Below are 19,753 nucleotides of genomic sequence, written 5' to 3'. Positions count from 1 at the left end.
AGAGACTCGACGCGCCGCAATTTCATGCGCATCGACACCTTTAATGATTTTTTACTCGAAAACGAAGAAAAACACCCCTCTGGAATTAATTCACAGGTTGTAGTACAGTTCAAGGAACATGTCAGAATTTTAAAAAAATTTTTTGATCGTGTCGGTCACTGTTTTAAAAATCTTTGAAAAATTAATTGTTAAATAAACAATTGATAACAACTTTTTTTTACCATTTCGTATTTTTTTTTAAATTCTATGGAGCTTTCCGCGTAATTTGAAAAAAAAAAAAAAATTGTATCTAATTTGTTGCCGAAGTTATGAATTTTTGAAAAAAATGGGAGTCTAATTTGTTATTGTTAATAAAAAATCGAATTTTGCATTATGAGATTCGCGCTTTGGCACAAAAATCTAACTCCCCTTACACAATCCACATGCCAAATTAAAAAAATATCTGAGAGATGACTGATCCGGTTGACGCGGAATAGCCCCAATATAAATACAGTGACGCAAATTATTCCGAAATGAGTAAGAAAATTTCTTTTTCAAGCAAAATATTTGTACAAATCGTCTGAGAATTATACATCTATTTTGATACAATTTGGCGATACTCGCCTCACATGTGAGCAAGAAAAGGGACTCGTTACAGAATCTGAGCCATCTGGGCGTCGAGTCCTCGACGATGCTCGTATCGGCCTTCCTGCACGATTCAACTGTCGTCTACCTAGACAAATCGCGCGTCAATCCTTTTGAGTTATGGCTCCAGGGTTCAGGGAGAAATGGCGTGGGAAATGGGATCGGCGAAGTCGAGGAAAAGCTCGGTAATCGAAGGAACGGAGCTTCAGCAATGGGTCGCCGGCTGTTGCGGCGTGGCTGTGCTAAGAATTGCTGTAGAAAAAGTCTTCGCACAATATCAGGCCATCGCGTGGGCTGCGCAAGTCGGAAAAGGACAGCTATACATGCGGACACGAATTTTGAAACGGTCACTTTTTCCCATAGTCGATTACGTTGGCAACCGAAGCAGCGCCTCTGCCGGGCAACCGCGAAACACGCGCAATATTCGTTGTACGTAACACTATATTTAAAGGTTAATGATGAAAGATTAAAATAATGAGAGAGAAATCATGGAGAGAAATATCTATTTGTCCAGTATTCCGAAAGTTTCATAACAAAGAAACATATCTTGCATGGGCCAAATTTCTTCAACTGGCGGATCTGTACAAAATTTGTAAATCTCGATAATTCCTACGATTTCCAATAAATCGTTTATCAAACTTTTGTCATAAAGTTTGGGTCTGATTTTTCTTAGTCCGATATCAGGCCAGCGGAATGACTCGTAAGCTTGACTAATACACACATAGGTCTACAGTATATTAATGGTCAAGAAAATGAGTATAAGTCGAATGAAGGCGTTGCAGAAAATATTTGAAATCCACGTCATTCGTTCTAATGAAAAATCGCGACCTCCTCACTTCCGCACCGCTGATAGCTTCTACAATTGTTCATTTTTCATAATGCTATAAAAAGTAAAACTTTTCCGTTCATATTGGTTATTTCGCAGTGAGCTTGAAAATTGAGGAACGTGATTCAACCGAAATTCATTCTCACTTTTACGTGTACTCGATCCCTCCGGATTAGTAGGCATGGGCTCGCGTAAGTAAGCCGCAGGCTATGCCTATAATAATCTGTCCATACAGACGCGCATAATATATTCAGGGAAGATTTTAGCGGGCAAACCATAAAGCCCGAATCCGTGGAAGGTAGATGACGTGCGGCGAGAAAACCGTCGGGGGTGAATTTTATTGCTGCCGGAAAGCCTGTCGATCCATAACCATATTTTAAGCTTCCGTGAAGGATAGTCAGGCAGCTACTGCGCTAACGCCTTGCCCACTCTGACAGTATCAAATGAGTAGCAAATACCTAGATACGCCGCTTCCGGAACTCTCATAAATGGACCCAACACGGAAGATTCCTGAAAACAAGATGATTTATGTTTCATCGTGTTTATTCAATTCCAATCCCAAATGAAAGTATGAGAGACATTGAATAAAATACAAATTATCATACTGCTTTGGGATGGCACTTCGATCGCAGACTTCTAGACAGACGTCTGGTGATCGAATTCTCATCCGTGGAGTAATTTTCACCTCATCATTTTTCATTGAAAAGCAAAAAAAAAAAAAAGAAAAATTTTCGGTCACATACTGTCGATTTGGCGCTGTCCTCAGTTTCACGCACGGTCACCGTATGCCTGAAAGTACAACCAACGGCGTTTATCATCAATGAAGCAATCTGAAATGAGCAAATAGAGTCTGGTCAAAGTTAGCTCTTAAACTTGACGGGAAATTGACCTGTATTTTCATCCTAAACGGAACCTTTTTAGAATACAGTACAGTTTTAAAAGCTGAATCTCGCCAACTTGAAAGTCCTTCTGAGAAAAAAATTCCTATCGTTATTTTCAAAAAAGTTACGCGCTACTTTGTGAAAGTATGAAAATCGCGCAAAAAACGACATGTTTAATGTAGAGAATTTGACAAGAAACGAGAATGAAGCTGATTCTTTCTACTTTCGAATGCGACCTGGAACATTTCTCTACGCCTTTTTTGAGTGAGATATCTAACTTTTTGTCCAGATCGAAAATTCGAAAAGTGATCCCGAACTTATTGACGGTACTATAACTTTTATTTTACCTTTTATTTTACCTTTAACCTTATCTGAATCGACACGTGTAGATACTTATAACATTACCCAGTAATAACTTAGCTACCAGATATACATTCAGAAACGTATACAGAAGAGGCTGTTTGAAAACTCTTTATTACGCCGCGCCGGTAAAACTGTTTACAGAAACCTGTAAATATAGGGAACAGAGAGGTGGTGATTTATGGCGCAGTGAATGCAAAATCAAGCCACGCTGAAAAATATATTCACTCTCAAGTTGTAGGGCAAATTGTAAAAAACAAAATTTGAATTTAGCCGCATCATTTTCTTACCAGACCGAAACTACCGATATGAATTTATAATTTTTAGCCCAGGATAAGCGGCAACTACTCATCACTTAAATTCGTACAGGTAGACCAGATTTCAAGAGATTTCACGTGATTTCCAAGATTTCAGATGAATCAAACATTTTTAAGAGGGTTTCCAATGGCTTTACAAAATTTCAAAAACATCCGTGGGATTTCGAGAGATTTTATGGGATTTCGGACATTACGTGTCGTTTGAAAGATTCAAGAGATTGCAGAAATTTTAGGGTACTTGGCAGGATTTTAACAGATTTCTTGGATTTTTAGAGATTTTTAGAGTATCGTGTACTCCAAGTTTCGAGAATAGTCAAAACCATAAATTTCGTCCAATCCCCTATATCGACGGATGCTCGGTGATAAAATTCAAACGAATTCTCATCGTGGTTCTGTAAATTAGTTGAACCTACCCAGAAGCCACCGACATCAACAGATTTGCTAATTTTCACGGATAAAGGCTGATGAATTTGCTGCTTGCAAAGTTGTATCTTCCCGTTGAATGCTTCAACGACATTTTCTTACTTACCAGTTTATCGGACGAGTTAAGTCGAGGTGGTCCAATTCTTTTCAGGCAACGTTTTCATAGTAATGCTAACGGTCGCGTGCCTCGTACTGTATCGCCGTTGACAGCGAGTTGGGAACAAGCCGCCTTGCGTGTGAGGAAACCTTTAACAGAACTGATCGTTCGCGTGCTGCAAGGGAGACGAAACGATAAGGAAGCAGCAACCGGGCCAGAATCAATGAAATTCAAATGGAATAAATTTTTCTTTGTACACTCGCAGCGTCATCGGAGAAATGATGCAAGTATAATAAAGGGGCGAAAAATAAGGCTTCCGTTTCCGTGCCCTCGCAAAACGGCACCGTGACACAAAAGCTAATTCTGATTGGGCGTTATGCCCAGATTATTCACGGATCCCCCCTGCGGAAGAGTGTTCAAAAGCGAATGAGTGTCAAGAATCCGCGAAATCAGGCACGGATTATACATAATTCTTGATATTTCGCTGGCTCGTTCGGCCGCAATATTTATACTCGACATAGTGATATATTGCTGCGTCCGTGCGACGATCGGTTTGATAAATGAAAATAAATTGACCACCACGAATTTTTTATTACAGCTATTAACTACTCGCACCGAAACCTTAACCCCCGTCATTCTTCTTGAGTAGATTAGCTGTTGGCAAATATTTGGTTAACTCGAAAACTTTTCTCGAGCATTTAAAGCTGCTTCAATATTTTTCTCGATTTGTATGCAAACGTTCCAATGCTGCGTGAATAGTTCTTGGATTCTCATTATTCATGACTGGCATTGCGTGGTTACGCAAAATCCCTAGGAGCCCCTCAGCGATTGTATTTGATGGATCAATCAAACTTGCCGATTGATCGCTTTTTCGATTAATCAATTAATCAATTAATCGAAGTTGCCTCGTAATAATTCTGAAGGTCGATTAGTATACGACTCGCAGTTCATTTTCTTGTTCGAACTATACTCGTCTCCGACTGACGTATACAGAATCTGGAAAAAACGATTAATCGATTAATCGCACAGCAATAGTAGACACTTCGTGACTATAGATCATTAGTTCGGTTGAAGAAATATTTGATAATATGACCCATTAGTATCAGGTACTTATGTCAGCCAAGAACACGATTTGCTGTTCCGTTTTGAATAAAAATAATTTTCTCTCTGTCAGTCTTGACTCTGTAGATCGCCTCGATCGTTTCGCACTTCGCAAAATCCCTGCTGTTACGACGATCATTACGATTTGTTCCAGCCTCAAATTTTACCAATCAATCATGCACACACTTTCACGGTCAATCATTGGCTGTACGTCGCGCCGCAATCCTCTTCGTATTGCGTCCAATTTACAAGCAGTTAACGTAACCTCGGTTGGACAAAAAAGATGAATTTTAGATTTTGTAGTAACGAGTATAGTTTCAAAGTAATTGAATCACTTTCTGACCGAAGACCGTTCCGCGATTTGTTCTGTTGTGGAAATAGTGATGTTATAAAAATACGTAGAAATTCTACGTGAAGTGGCCATTGTGATATTTTGCGTTCCACACGTGGTGTACTTTGGAATTCCGGACACGTATGCAGTGTCGGGCGGCATCAAATTACTTATTGTAATTAATTACATATAAATTACAAATTAAAATTGTAATTAGCAATTGAAAAAAATCAATTGCGAATTAAAAGAGTAATTGACACTTTTATTCGAATCAATTACAAATTAAAAAAGTAATTGACCCTATTTTTCGAATCACTTACGAATTAAACAAGCGATTGACACGATTTTTCTCTCTTTCGATTTGACTCTCTCCTTTATGTCTCTTCTCTTGTTCTATGCCACCTAAATAAATAAATAGATAAGTATTCCTAGGAGCATCGGGGTAAAATGGGCCGCCCTTGAAGTAGTCGAAGCCTGGAGCAAAATGGAACACCTTTTTTATGAGGTTCAAGAATTTTGTGAATATTTCTAAAATATTAAATTGGATAACTTCAAACGATCTGACAATAAGTCAGTACTTACATACTCATCATGAATGCGGGTGCGCGACAGCCGTACAAATGCCCTGCGAATAATCGTATGATAAAAATGTATATAGTATGCAAAATCACATTCATTAGATATTTATTCGTTTAATATTTGTACGTTGTGAACGCGAATTATCATAGAAACAATATTTAAAGATAAGTCGAGGGCAGATAATCCAACACCGTACGGGTAATTGTAATGTGTACTAATCATCACTTGTAATCGACGCGAAAAAGTGGCGATAAATTTTTAAATTTGTAATCGATGCGAAAGAAAGTATCAATTACAATTATAATTAGTAATTTTTCTTTTTTTTTTTTAATCACAAAGTATAATTGCAATTTGTAAATTGTCATCAATTAATTATAAATTTACCCAATACTGTACGTACGTACGTACAGCATACCGGGTTATTTCGTGGAAATGTTACATCGACAATTTGACACGGAGCAAATCCGCCTGCATTGTTGCAATTCAGGGTACATTCTACCGGAATCCGCCTGCGTTTCGCAACCTAGATTACGTCTTACCCATCGAAAGTTGTTTTGTTAACAATTGCAAGAGAGACACCACATGGAAAGAAAAATATTGTAAATTTTACATCTCCCGTGGTAAATAAACGGACAGCACTGTTTTCGAGTCAATTTTACAGAAATTTTGGTAAAATTTACAAATTCGATAATAAGAGTTAGAAAATCAATAATAAGAGTTACATCATGCTTACTGTTAGATAGATCTAGCAGAATTGATCTAAATTTAACTCCAAGAAAATGCTGTCCTGATATTCACCACAGCAGATGTAAAATCTACGGTACCTAAATTTTTGTCCGTGCGGTAGAAGCGTCACACTATCGTGCGAGACTAATTCCAAGGAAAGGGAGCACTCGGGTTCAAGTCCCCAGCGAGTCGAGGAGGGCCTTAGCAGCAGTCTGCAAAAAATTTAAAGGAAAGTTATACGTTAATTCAAGCACCGAACCAACAAGCTCAGGTTTCAACTCACAATCAGTCCGGCTGCATTTGGGCAAGATTTTCTGCAGTTTTTCTCGCCCCTTGTGCAAATGCGGGTGTCTCTATTGAAATTCGCAAGTCGGCTGCAGACGCATAACGATGGTTACTGACCATTGTCCCTATCGCCCCGTACAAGGGAGAAATCACCTTCCAGAGACACACCCTCTCGAGTATGGCGAGGAGTGCAGTATTTGTCATTATTATTGTTATCATTATCATTATTACTGTTGTTATTATTGTTATTAAGGAGTCGACCAATCGTAAACAATGAGAGAAATAAAATATACCGTCGGTTGCAGAAAATATGCTGGTTTCGGTGAAACGTACCGTAAATTACGTAAAGACAAGTGAATTTACCCTTACTTAAATTGCCCCCGTGATACTCCAACCATATAATCCAGTGTACCGTGTGAATATCTCCTCAAGGCTCACGATTACTGTCAACATCTCGTGCACACCTACTTATGTAGACGAAGGCGTGGGAGCAGGGATAACTGTCACACCCGTATTTAAGTTGGACACCTATGTCTGTACGAAAGGACCGAGGCAAGGTGAGCTGGGTCAAAACAACTGTGGAAAAATGATTTTTATTTTGTGGTGGCGCTTCATTTTGTAACGAAAAGAAAAAATGACATTCCAAAGAAAAGTGTCATTCCAATAACCATGATCATAATCATATTTATTGCTGAACTGACAGGCTTTGCCCTGGATTCTTTTTTACCTATAATTTTGTTGCGTAGTGGAGTTTACCCAATTGTTATTTGACAAAACATTAGGGAAGAACTATGCTCTATGAAGAACTATCCTTGTACTATGCTATTTGACATGTATGATATGCTTTTTCAGCTATTACCTGGATTGCATGTAATTAAATCGAAGAGCGATTTCTACTTCGGCTCACAAACATATAGGAGTAAAATATCTCTCTCGTCTTGTGAAAGGTCTGATGATGTTTGAGAAATGTGGGAAAACTGTAGGTTGATAAAGAAAAAGGTTTTTAAATTTCGTACACACGTTTCACCAACAAAGGACTGCGACGGTATATCACTCATTTTTTTCAAACTGTGAGTTTAATAGTAACTAGGTAACTCTTCGTGGGAGTAGTTATTTTTTTAGATACTCTATAAAGTTCCACCAACTTCGAACGAAATCGATGATGCAGCGTCCGCGCAGGTTACACATATTTAGGGATTTCTTTTTTGGAACCTGCGAACTTAGACTAAACCTACCAGGGCATTCAACTTCACTCTTGAAAATCCCTGTCACCTTTTATCAAACAGTCGACAACTATTGCCATCCGGTGTTTTGCCCCGCGGGTCGCAACGCTCATCTTTTACCCTATACCTCGGCAAAGGTCTCCTTCCCGATGATCCAACGGCTCTGAAACGACCTTCATGGTTGGATCTCACGTTAAATATATAAGTATATCTGGTAAAACCAAAACTCCCTGGGGCGCTTCTCTTGTCTCGTACACGCTACCGTGAACGTGATACAGGTACGTAAACTTCAACCTGCCAAGGGAAACGCGTAACAGCCATTGATGGATGTCAGTTGAGTCTTGTAATTACCTCGAGTTGTTATTTTTAAATTTGGCCGCGATGATTTGTACAAATTTTCGAAAGGAATTTTCCAAGCTCTTTGGTATGGACATTGTTGCGTTGATCTCGTTGTCAGTTTGCAGATTTTCCCAGTCTGTAGCGAGTTATTTCGAGGCGTCTCAGCGACACCAAAACAACGTTGTACGTAGGCAAAAAAAAGAAAAAAAAACGCATCTTCATCACCACAACTTTTTTCAAGTTAAAATTAAAAGGAAAAATAACAAAAAAATTGGTGGAAAAGTATGCAAGAGTTGGCGCGGAATATGCCGACTAATATAAACAGCAACTCTTGAGCACTGTATAATGTAAAAAATACATACCTATACGTATAAAATGACAACTTCGTAATGCAGGATGTCTGGTAAAATGTTTCGATCATTTTTTTTATGTACACTGGCTTTATAGTATTACTAATAACCAGTACTAGTATATTTACCAATCTCTATTGCAATGGTACGATGTTGGTGCATCGACGAAGTGATTTTGAGGCTTTATTTAACTAAAAAACATAACAAGCATAACGAAAGATTAGCAGTTACCAAGAAACGTACTTGATAGGTATTGTCAAGTATACATATGACAGTTATTATTACACGAGACAGGTATTCGTACTGTAATATTTCTTGTATAATTGTAACGATATTTCTTCTCCGGTAATATTTTAGTACCGAAAGACTGGACTTAAACTTTTGTGGTAACCCTGATCGAGCGGTGGCTCAAATCGAGATTTTGACAAGTTCGGAAGCTCTCCACTCGACGGTATTCCGTTATATTTCCGAAGAAAAGAATGCAGAGCAAAGAGAGAAGTGGATTCGTCCTCCGACGACGTGGTATTCTCCTCATAACATTCGTACCGTGTATACTGTAATCGCTCTATCGGTCGAAATACCTCGCCTTTAAGGACAAAGGTTCACCCCATCTTTCCCCATCCGTATCTTATCTCCCTTTCTTTTTCTCACCGCGGCATCTATCCTCGGATTCAGAGCCCCGAAGACTGTCCAAAAGTCCATCCCGAAACCGGCATCGAGGTTCGTCGTCGTCTCGCGCGCTCCCGACTCCCAACAATTCTCTCTACCGATATTGGTAAGTGGTAAGTACAAGTACTGTCGCCTGGTGTTCAAAATTTAAACTAGCGAAAACGGGTCAGCTGTCATATGGATATTGCTCAACATATTGATAATGTAAACTTTAATTTACAATTATTGAGTTTTTTTTATTGTTAGCTAAGAAACAAACTAAAATTAAAATGGAAAGTGTTGTTGATGATTCGGGTGTACGTTTTTCTCCGAGGGAAACAAAAAGTAAAGCTTTTTGCAGTGTGTATGGATGTAAGAGTAAAGCTTGTAGGGATTCAGATGTCAGATTTCATCTTTTTCCTAAAAAAAACAATTTCATAAAAATTATAAATACGTTCGGTGAAGAAGAAAAAGTAGACTGCCGAAAAATGTGGCAAATTGTGTTAAAAATTGGTAAAAATGTTACCGATAACATGCAAGTTTGTTCTTTGCATTTTAAACAGTCCGATTATTTTTCACCAGGTTATTATATTATATTATATTTGTTTTTTAATTATCTTAATAACTTTTTTATTTGCAATATTAACTAAGGGCATTACTTTCTTATGTAGATTTAAGCTCCAAAGGCAAACGAAGATTAAAACAAAATGCAGTTCCTTCATGTAATTTACCTTCTACAGACAAGACACCAAGATTAATCACCAACAAAAATACTGACAGAGAGACAAGAAGATTACGAAGAGATAAGAGTAGGAATGAAGTATTGCCAGCTAGTCAGCTTAGTTGTCAAGATCAGGATGTGTTAGATACTAATAACTTAGATACTAATAATTTGACAGAGGAACCGGATGACCAAGGAGAAAGTAGTTCCATCAGTTTAGTTCAAGATACACCTCTGCTTACAGAAAATGACCAAATTTTGGCTACAAAACGCCTGGTTGATATTGGTGTTCAGATTAAAAGCGGGGATTTAATCACAGATTTTTGTGATATTTTAAAAACTGAAAAAGAGCTCAACACACTAACTGGTATTATTAATTTTGATATCTTAAAAACTATTATTGACGTGGTAAAGGATGGCTTTCCTAAATATAGATTTGAAACGATGAACCTTCGAAGTAAAATAATAATGACATTCATAAAATTGAAGCATAATTTATCATATGCAATCTTGGCAGTTTTGTTTAAGTATTCATCTTTATCACAGTGTCGAAGAGTAGTCCTTAAGATAATCGATATGCTTTATGTTTGTTTGAAAGAAGGCATTCCTTTTCCGGATAAAGATGAAATTTCTAAGAATCTCCCAGTATGTTTTGATGATTTTAGAAATGTGAGAATCGTTCTAGATTGCACTGAAATATTTATCCAAAGACCAAAAAATCTATGCTGTCAACAAGCAAGTTATTCTCGGTACAAAAGTACTTACACAATAAAATTTATGACTGGAGTAACTCCTGGAGGAATAATATCATTTATTAGTGAAATGTACGGAGGAAGAGTTTCAGATGATGCGATATTTGAACAATCCAAAATATTAAATTATCTAGAAAAAGGTGAAGCAATAATGGTTGATAAAGGGTTTCGAGTTGATAAATTATGCAAGGAAAAAGATATTAAGCTTATAAGGCCTCCATTTAAGAAAGAGCAGCTTCAATTTACCAGAGAAGAATCACGATTGAACGCTAAAATAGCGAGAGCTCGTGTACACGTGGAACGTTCTAATCAACGACTCAAAGTCTTTAAAGTTTTAGGTTCGCGAATGCCAATTGGTTTAGTGAAGAAAGGCAAAGAAATTTTAACAATAATTGGTGCAGTTGTCAATTTAAGCTCTCCGATTTTGAAAGATGATAAATTTTTGTCTGAAAAAGAATAACTTTATTATAAATTAAATCTATTATTCGTAATATTACATTAAAACTATGTAATTCACCTAGAATGTTAATAATAAATGAAAACACAATTGAATATGTTGCAGGTATTTATTTAAATTTAAAAATATTTTTAAAGAACGGTTATTCACAAATAATCAACATTTAATTTTGTTTATGTTCATCTGTGCATGCATAGTGTAACATTTCATTGAAATATATTAATTTTAAAGATGTGAATAAATCGTTTACGAATTGTTTATCAAAATCTACTGTTAAAACTTTCATACTTTTATCAAACGAAGAAAATATAATAAAATCAGTTTTTTGAATATTTAAAATACCCATTCCGAACTGAATTTGGCCATAATACTTATGATTTTTTTTTAAACTCAAAATACTTTCATCTTTTGGATTTGTTTGAATGAAATTGAGTTTAGAAATAACTTCATTTACAGGTAAAGATTTACCCTCATATGGACATTTAATCTCTAACAATTTAATTGGTTTATCCTTATCGAAAATAATACCGTCAGGAGAATATCCTAACCACGGATTGTCTCTAGAAATTATTAGTCCGCATTGAAATACATTGGTAGATGGATTTAATTCTTGATATGTTTCTCGAGCAACAGGTTCAAATTTTAGACCATGTTTCATTGCTGGAGTGCTAATATTTGTCGGATAGAAATATTTCATAGACTTATTTTTCCAATTGGGTTTTAAATTTTTTCGATAAGTGTATAACTCGTAACATCGCGAGCCAGTTATTCGAAATTGACGTTCTTTCTGCCAAACACTATAAAATTTTTGAGTTTCTAAACAAATATTATAAGGATTCCCAATTAATTGCTCTAAAAGTTTCTGGCAACATTCTCTCAGTGGTCGGAAGGGTTTTTCAGAAAGATTGAGTAGGATTGATGACGAGAATGAGTGTGAAATCAAACGTTGGATAAGTTGTAAGTTCTCAGGAGGTACAGTTTCAATAGTAGGTTGTTGCAGTGGCGCATGCCTTCCAGTTCTGTGATAAATACATTCAAAAACGTGTGAAAATAAAAATTAAACACAACATGATTGGAGAGTCATAAATTGTGATGAAGTAAATGTTACATACAAGTCATGATTAGAATTGATTAAATTATTCCATCGAAATAGTAAAAAAGTTTAAATTCATCGGCAAATATATACAAAATTGATTAAATTAAAAACAACAATTGTTTATATAAACAGTGAATCATAAAATTGTTTTCATGAAAATTTACTTCAACAAAATTTTCATTAAAAAAAAAATCAATCATAAATAAATTAATCATTCACGCTCGTACGCATGCTCTGACAAAGCTGATTTTAAATTCTTCGAAAAAAGTTTTTCCTTGATTGACTTCTTGACATCATCACTTAGTTCCTTGTGATTTTTCTTTATATTGAAGCAGCCGTGTTCACTCAAAGGCTTTGGATTATATTGTTCCAAACAAGCATTGCGAGGTGCACTCCAAAGACATTTCCTGTCTGTTGATGAAACCGTTTTGAAGCCAGCCAAATCATTACTAAAAAAAAATAATCAAAATATAATTAATTTGGCTTGGTAGTAGAAATTACATACCAAGAAACATTGAAAAAATATATCCCACTGTTTAAACTTACCGTGTGCAAAACACCAAAACACCAGCACTATGTTTACATGTTCCACTGTTCCCAGCTGTACAGCTGCACACTGAGGAAATAACCTTATCAGTTTTACTAATAACTGTTGTTATTTCGTGAGGATCTCCCCGAGTATTGGATGATTGTATACAATATGATAATAATTCATACTGCTCTTCATTTTCACTCAAAATTCCCGTATAAATTAAATGATTCGCATTGACAACTTGCTCGCCTTCAATAAAATTTCGGCTTCTCGTTGTAGACTCCAAATAATCCAATACTTTGCACATTGATAAAAACATTTTTTTTATTATTAATAGAACTTAGGGTAATGTCCTTTTTTAATGTTTATTATTAATAAAATTTAAGAAACGGATTTGTTTACATACAGTTTACATATGACATTAATCAGCCGACCCGTTTTCGCTAGTTCAAAATATAGTCACCAGTTGGCGTGATTGCAACTCCCGCTTACCAATAGTCAGACCGAGCCCGAGAGCGGTATGTAATCCATTCCTACTCGTCGTTTGCAGAGCCCTACGAGTGAGAGTGGTGCAGAGACGCCTATAGCGTGGAAAAGCCAGACTAGCACCGATCGCACGTAAAAGCACCGCGTGCGCGAGTACGCTCGATACTTCCCTCTCTCTTTCTCTCCCGCCTTCGCTCCGTCCGCTCAACGACCCGACCCGACCCGACCCGACCCGACCCGACCTCAGCCGAGTCGCCCGACGGACGGACAGACCGGCAGCCCGACAGACCCAGCAGACCGACCGCGGGGGTTGGTTGTTATTGATCCCGGCGCAGTCCCTCGCCGTTTTCCCGCGCCGCGCACTCTTCCCCCACCTACCCCCTCCGCCGCCGCCCATGTTTGCGGCCCCAGGGCAAAGCTGACGGGCGCCAGAGCTCAGTCAGTGCGTGCACCGCGGCCGGCCGGCGTGCACCGTGGACGCGCACTCCCGATTCGGCCGCGTGGGCTCGTCCAGCGTTTGAAAGGCAGGCAACCCCGTCGTCCTTTTACGATTTGGTATTTAAATTTACGTCGACGCGTAGCCCTATCCCTTCCCTAGTTCACTTCCACCACATCCGTCGTAATTCAGGATGGAAAGGAAGAGCCGAGACCACGGAGACCGACGAGAAGTCTCCTTGCCGTTTCCGAATTTTCGGTGGATCTCAGACGCGTGCTCGATTTATTTATTCGATGTAAATCACGCGCTCTTTCTCGACTAAATCTACTCGCCGAGTATCATTGCTACACGCTACCGCCGATCACGCCGAATTGTCTTCTTCCCGACTCACGGATATGCGTATATATGTATATACATATCCATATGTACGATGTGTATATATATCGCATAAACACAATTTTCTTCGTGTCGTTAACCGTACTTGTGATGTAGTTGTTTTTATTTGGTCTCAGCCCGTGATATATTCGAGGGGAAAAGAGAGAAAGAGAGAGACATATAGACGCGCGGATCTCCGCCACTCGGGAAGTTCGACATCCGTACGGTTTAGTACAACTTCGCCTACGACGTCGTACGCGAGGAGGACGAAGAGGAGGAGGAGGAGGAGGAGGAGGAGGCCGAGGCCGGTCCCTCGGACCGACCGACGCCCGGCGTCGCGTGCCCCCAAAACGTTAGCAACAAGTTCCGCTGGTCGTTGCGCGATGGACGATGACCCGCCCGGAGAGGAACCTCACGAACTTTTAACACGTCCCCGTCGGTCAAGTGTTTCAGGTGTACGTCCACGCACATCGTCGTGCCGGGGAGAGTGTACCCTCCTATCTTTTTCCACCCCTTTATCAAATTATTCACTCGGTTCGGAGTTGCATGTATAATCTTGATTTAACCCGAAAGGACGGACAGGCCAATTGCTACGTATTCTTCGTATTCCACGTGACATATTATACAGTTTTTGAAAATAATTCTACACGAATTCTAATATGAATAAAACAACAAAAAAAAAATAAAAAATGTTCGTGCCAGTTTTTGTCGTGAAAGGTCACAGTTTACGATATCGTGGTTAAATGGTACACAGCTTCATAGTGATAGAACTAAACATGCGGGAAATTTTTTTATTTCATTTTATGTCAAATTAACCGATGCAAATCCTTGCACAGTGAACTTGACTGTACTTTACCAAGAGCGTGGTGCGCCAGTCGGTTTTGAAACGAAGTTAACTTTTTCCCGTCCAATCGACACTCTCAATGAATTCAATCAAATTTCGTGCAGGTACTTGGATGAAATTCCGCTCGACGTTGTTATCCGAGTAAACTAAATTCTGGCACGCGTCTAGGATAGATAAAAAAAAGTCGAACGGCGCTCGTGGGAAGAATTTTAGTCGTAGCAGTGACGTGCGGTGATGCAAACTATGCGGGACACGGGTCTTCACCGGCGGATCACCGCGTTCTTGCTTCCGCATTTTTCCACTCTATTTTCGATTTTCCGATCCACCGCCCTGAAATAAGTTCATAAAACAGTCGTATTCGCACTCGCAGTATCACGAAACAAGACACCAGAATTGCGGAGCTCCCAAGTTTTGAAAAAGGGCCTCATCTTTTTCCGGGAAGAAAAGCGAGCGAGGAACGATAAGAAAATGAGCATCTGCCAAGTATATCTTGTTATAATTCTCGCGGCAACCGCGAACCGGAGATATCTACTCGCTAAGTAAGGTTTCACTGCAGCATTTGCATAAGTCAAAAACTTGTAACACGGTTAACCCAGAGAAGCGGAGAGGAAAGGAGGGGAAAACGCGACGGCGGCGACGACACGCGAGAGAGTTTCTAAGGCAAACATAAAATCGGCCTAGTGTCTGTTTACGCGGTAGTCGTACGTTTAACTTAACCCCCTTTCCCCCCCCCCTTCCGTCCTCGCCATTTTTCTCTCTCTCTCTCGTTCTCGCTCTTCCTTTTCCTCGTTGTTGTTACTCCACGGCACGCGTCCGCTAATTATCGCGACATCTTATCGGTGTAATTTGAATTTCTTTTCTCATTCCCCCGATTCTTATTTGTTCCACTCGAGGTTGTGTGGTCTGCGGTCGTACAGGAGAATCAGTTAGTCGTAACGTTAGATCAGCTCGATCATCCCTGTGTCTGGCTCTTCGACGTTCTCTTTCTCTCTCTCTCTCTCTCTCTCTCCCACTCCTTTTATTCGTCTCACGTGGATCGAATGTTGAATTTATCATACGATTTTTAGCGCGGCAGATTTAATATACGTTCAGTGCATTGTGTGATGTATTATACCTGTCCATGAAGTATACTTGTAATATACTATACATTCCAGTCATGCAGACCTCGGCTTCGTGCGCGATTGATAATTTAACGTACTCATATATATTTTTTTTCCCAACCACCCATGCAACGGGCTTGACGCGTCAATTGTGAGTCCAGCCGCGTGGCTATTGCAGCCGTGGTGTAGATTTTTTTTTATTTATTTTACATTTTGTGTGATCCGATGCTTCTCGTTCGTTTTAAAATATACCAGTTCGTTTCAGTGAGCAGAAGAGCATGTAGCGGACAGTGTACACGAGATAAAGAAACCTGTAATATCGTGTTATAAAAAAAGAAAAAAGAAACATGTAAACACATCGAGATGTAACAAACGTGTATGATACGTACAACCGGCGGAAGTGAGATGTTTATGGTGAGAGGAAAAGTAAGGTTAAACGCGGAGAAAATAAGCCAAAGATATCGCAGCATCTCGGCTGTGCGTATATATGTGTGTAAAAAATAGATCGCACCGACGATATTACGTGCATGGTGTCGTATGCGTGACAAAGAGTGGCAAACGACAATAATAAGAATAACTACCGTAGTAAAGAAACGGAAGAACAAAGGAAGGAAGGGAGAACCACGCCGCGGTGATAGGGAAACGACGAAAATTAAACCCAACAAGTCAAAAGTGGCGTCCACGCCGCGACGCGAGGCTTCGGGTCACCGCGGCGGAATCCGCGGGACCCGGCGCCGAGTAAACGGCGGAGGATCGCTTTCTAGCCGTGGATCGGCAACGGGGCTGCAATGCGGTCTGTGCGCCGTTGTCGCCGGGCTGTTTCGTCGGGCGATGTGCATCGCCGGAAGCAGGCGAGGTTCCGGCGAGTCGTGCTACCAGGAACTCCCCTACGAGGGACCGATTGTCCCCCAAATTATAACGGCGATTCCACAGGCTCCCCTTCGAGTCAAATCTGCTAGCGGATCTCTCAGGGTGCAGAGTCCCAAGGAACCTCGGGAGGTGAGGGAAACGATACATTTCCTGTCTGTGTGTGCGCGTGTGTGTGTGGGAATGACTATGTGATTTTATTTTTCATCGCTCGAAGGGACGCGTTGTTTCGGTGACTTCGAGACTTCGTTAATTCAAGCGAGTTGGTCGTTAGATCGATTGATTTGATTCGAGTGAAATTGCTTCGAGTGGCTTTGTAAAGTGAACATTGTACTTTTATTGGATTCTAATCTAGTTACTTGTGAAACGGGTTCGCGAAGTCGAATGAAATTATGTTGGATTCGTGTGATTTTTATTAACTTCATAAATTCAAACCACTTGAACTGATTCAAAATGACTTGAAATTAATCCTTATGTCTTGAACTGACTCCAAATTGCTTGGACCGACTTTTTGAAGTCAAAAGACTTGAAATAGTTTCAAAAGATTTCAAGCGATTTCAAGTGACTTCGTGAATTTAAATTTCGCCAATTGAATCCAAATTATTTGAACTGAATTCAAATGACTTGAACCAAACGACTTTCACGCGGATTCACGGGACTGTTAAAGACTTCTACTGACTTCACGTAACCTCACGTGACATCAAGTAAATTCTAAAATGACTTTTTTCCGCACATACTGGGTGGGATTATGATAGTCTGGAATATTTAGGGAAATGTTAGGAGTTTTTGCGGATAGTCAGGGAATTGTTTATTATATTTTATCTTCATACAAATACGTCATTTTGAATATTCCTAAATATTACCTAGAATTCTGAAAATCTCCGACATACGTTACTGAATTTTCAATGCTCGGCAAACTCTGGGAAACGGTAGGGAATTTTATTTATTGTCCGCGAAGTGTTGCAAAGAAGTACATCTAAACAATGCCGTGAGTGAATTGGTATTCAAACGAAGATACGAATGCTGATAACTTATGTAACTGTCATAAAATATGAACGTAAATGGTACGCTGATAGAAAGGCTCGGTTTGAACTGACTAAATCGGCGATCACGGGCCGCGAAATGAGACATTGATCACTGTAACGAAACATCGGTTGTTGTGACTCGAAATTTGCTTGAGCGAAGATTTTAACGATTGAATCAACTGATTAAAATTCTCCTGTAAGTTTAAAACATTGAATATGGACAATAGAATTTTCATTCAAATCTTATCGAAGATTGTCATTACTTTCTCTGCAGTAAACACTAGATTGGTTTATCGAATACAGTCGAAATGCATATTCGTTGAAATGATTAATCGATTCTATTATGAACATGTCTGTACCGCGTTTTACAGTATTGAACTCTATCCAAAACCATAGTCACGGCATGCTACAATGTTTATAAGATTATTTTTCTTCTCTCAAGTTCAGGCTTTTTTGCACAACCTTTAAACATATTCAATCCTGATTATAAAAAAACTTAATCGAAGCGAACTTCAATTCTGGAAAATTTGGAATCTGGAAAACTGAAGAAATTTCAAACGCCTCATATTTTTTTTATTTTTACGATCCTGCGAATTTGACACGTGCAAATATGATTCTCAACGTCAGTAAATGAAAGTTTTCAAATTGGCTCGAGTTCAAAATTTTGTTTCTTCAACGACTACACTTCTCGCCAGTGATTTGGACATTTTAATACCGCGTTACAAAATCTATCAATCTCGTCGCGTTGACAGGAAATTAAGTATTCATTTATCTATATTCAGTTGATGGGTCAACCATTTCAATTAAAAATAAAATTAATGCTTATTGGAATCTGTTAGATTGATCTGGTATGTCTAACATCGTCCTTATTCGAGTACACTAGTAGCGATATCTAATAGTTTGTGATCTTCCAATGAAATGAGAGAATTTCGAACTTTCTCAGCGTGTGAATCTCATCCACACTTTTATGATTTTCGCATTATCGAATCTCTGTCGAATTCACACCGGTAATAATTATTATCATTCCACAGTTTTCACTCTTTTGTGCAAACAGCGTAGGTCACGTTCCACTTTTAAGTGATAAAATGAACGCAAACGGGTGGTGGTGAATCCATCCGCACGCGGTTTATTTGTTTGGGGTTGGCGTCATCTCTAGCTCTTGCTGATTGTGAGTCACTTCGGAAACAAGTCGCAGCAGCAGTAGCATGCATGGTCAATGGCTCGCTAGAGTCCACGACGCGTCGCTCTAATTCTAATATAAACGACGACTTCCCTATTACATTCACCGGACTTCATATTAACTGCGCCACGCTACCGCTGTTGCAGCTACTGCATGCAAAATCACGCCTCGGAAAATGAAAAGTTAGATCAGAAAATGGCCGGATTGATCATCCGCAGCTTTTTTCAGGATGAATCGGTTACAGTAGCTTAATTCGGACAAAAGTTGGGCAAGTTGAGTTAAGCCCTACTGTGCGATAGAAATAAATTTGAGAAAATTCGTATTTAACGCAAGCTAAAATATTAACAATTTGAGAAAAGACTCCATAACTCCACGCGCGTTCAAAACTATTAAACAATTTTCGAAATAAATTCAAACTGGATGAAAATAGATTGTTTAAAGTGCGGTACAACAGATGTTCGTCAAAAACTACAATTCCGCATTACCACGGTATGAAATTTCTCGATTATTTATCAGGAAATTTCTGAGGATCTGGTCAGCAAGCAAAATCAGTTCAGATCCATTTGATTGAGATCAAAAACGGCAAAGTTTGATTATTTTGTACGTTTTGATTATACGTAAATCCTCTTCGCAAGTTATGTTGATATCTTAACTTGTGTAACTCAAATATATTTAGATTCGTTTCAATCACATACCTACTAGGAACGTTGTTTCATTCGTATTGATAATCATTGAAGCAAATAACACTGCTGGAGATTTTTTTAACAGGTTG

General features: G+C 38.9%; 3 protein-coding genes across 15 annotated transcripts in view; 2 read left to right on the top strand and 1 right to left on the bottom strand.

Annotated features, from left to right (window-relative positions):
• LOC107226321 overlaps positions 1-19,753 on the top strand; it is a 138,632-nt gene that overhangs the window by 63,084 nt on the left and 55,795 nt on the right. For 2 of the 11 annotated variants that reach the window (XM_046733336.1, XM_046733335.1), the window contains exon 1: positions 13,610-16,908. The exons of 2 other annotated variants lie outside the window; for them this stretch is intronic. In XM_046733336.1, the coding sequence (XP_046589292.1) occupies positions 16,447-16,908 (462 nt within the window). In that variant the 5' untranslated portion in view covers positions 13,610-16,446. Of the gene's footprint in view, positions 1-13,603; positions 16,909-19,753 lie in introns of those variants that run through there. 7 more of the 11 variants (XM_046733333.1, XM_046733334.1, XM_046733330.1 and 4 more) reach the window with 7 other exon arrangements.
• LOC124293242 lies at positions 9,271-11,139 on the top strand. Of its 3 annotated transcripts, none has more exons than XM_046733342.1 (2): positions 9,271-9,455; positions 9,851-11,139. In XM_046733342.1, the coding sequence occupies exons 1-2, from the start codon at positions 9,401-9,403 to the stop codon at positions 11,041-11,043; spliced, it is 1,248 nt and encodes a 415-aa protein (XP_046589298.1). In that variant the 5' UTR covers positions 9,271-9,400; the 3' UTR covers positions 11,044-11,139. The 3 variants fall into 3 exon arrangements, with proteins under 3 accessions (XP_046589298.1, XP_046589297.1, XP_046589296.1); XM_046733341.1 differs by having other exon boundaries at positions 9,271-9,692; XM_046733340.1 differs by having other exon boundaries at positions 9,271-9,692; positions 9,782-11,139.
• On the bottom strand, positions 11,153-13,163 carry LOC124293243. The gene is made up of 3 exons (XM_046733343.1): positions 13,075-13,163; positions 12,683-12,965; positions 11,153-12,585 (listed from the first exon to the last, which is right to left on the bottom strand). Exons 1-3 carry the CDS (start codon positions 13,088-13,090, stop codon positions 12,348-12,350), a joined length of 537 nt encoding a protein of 178 aa, XP_046589299.1. The 5' UTR covers positions 13,091-13,163; the 3' UTR covers positions 11,153-12,347.

The sequence above is a fragment of the Neodiprion lecontei genome, chromosome 3 (assembly GCF_021901455.1).
Source record: "Neodiprion lecontei isolate iyNeoLeco1 chromosome 3, iyNeoLeco1.1, whole genome shotgun sequence".
Taxonomy (NCBI): Eukaryota; Metazoa; Arthropoda; class Insecta; order Hymenoptera; family Diprionidae; genus Neodiprion; species Neodiprion lecontei.
This window is presented reverse-complemented; position numbering and strand designations above follow the sequence as displayed.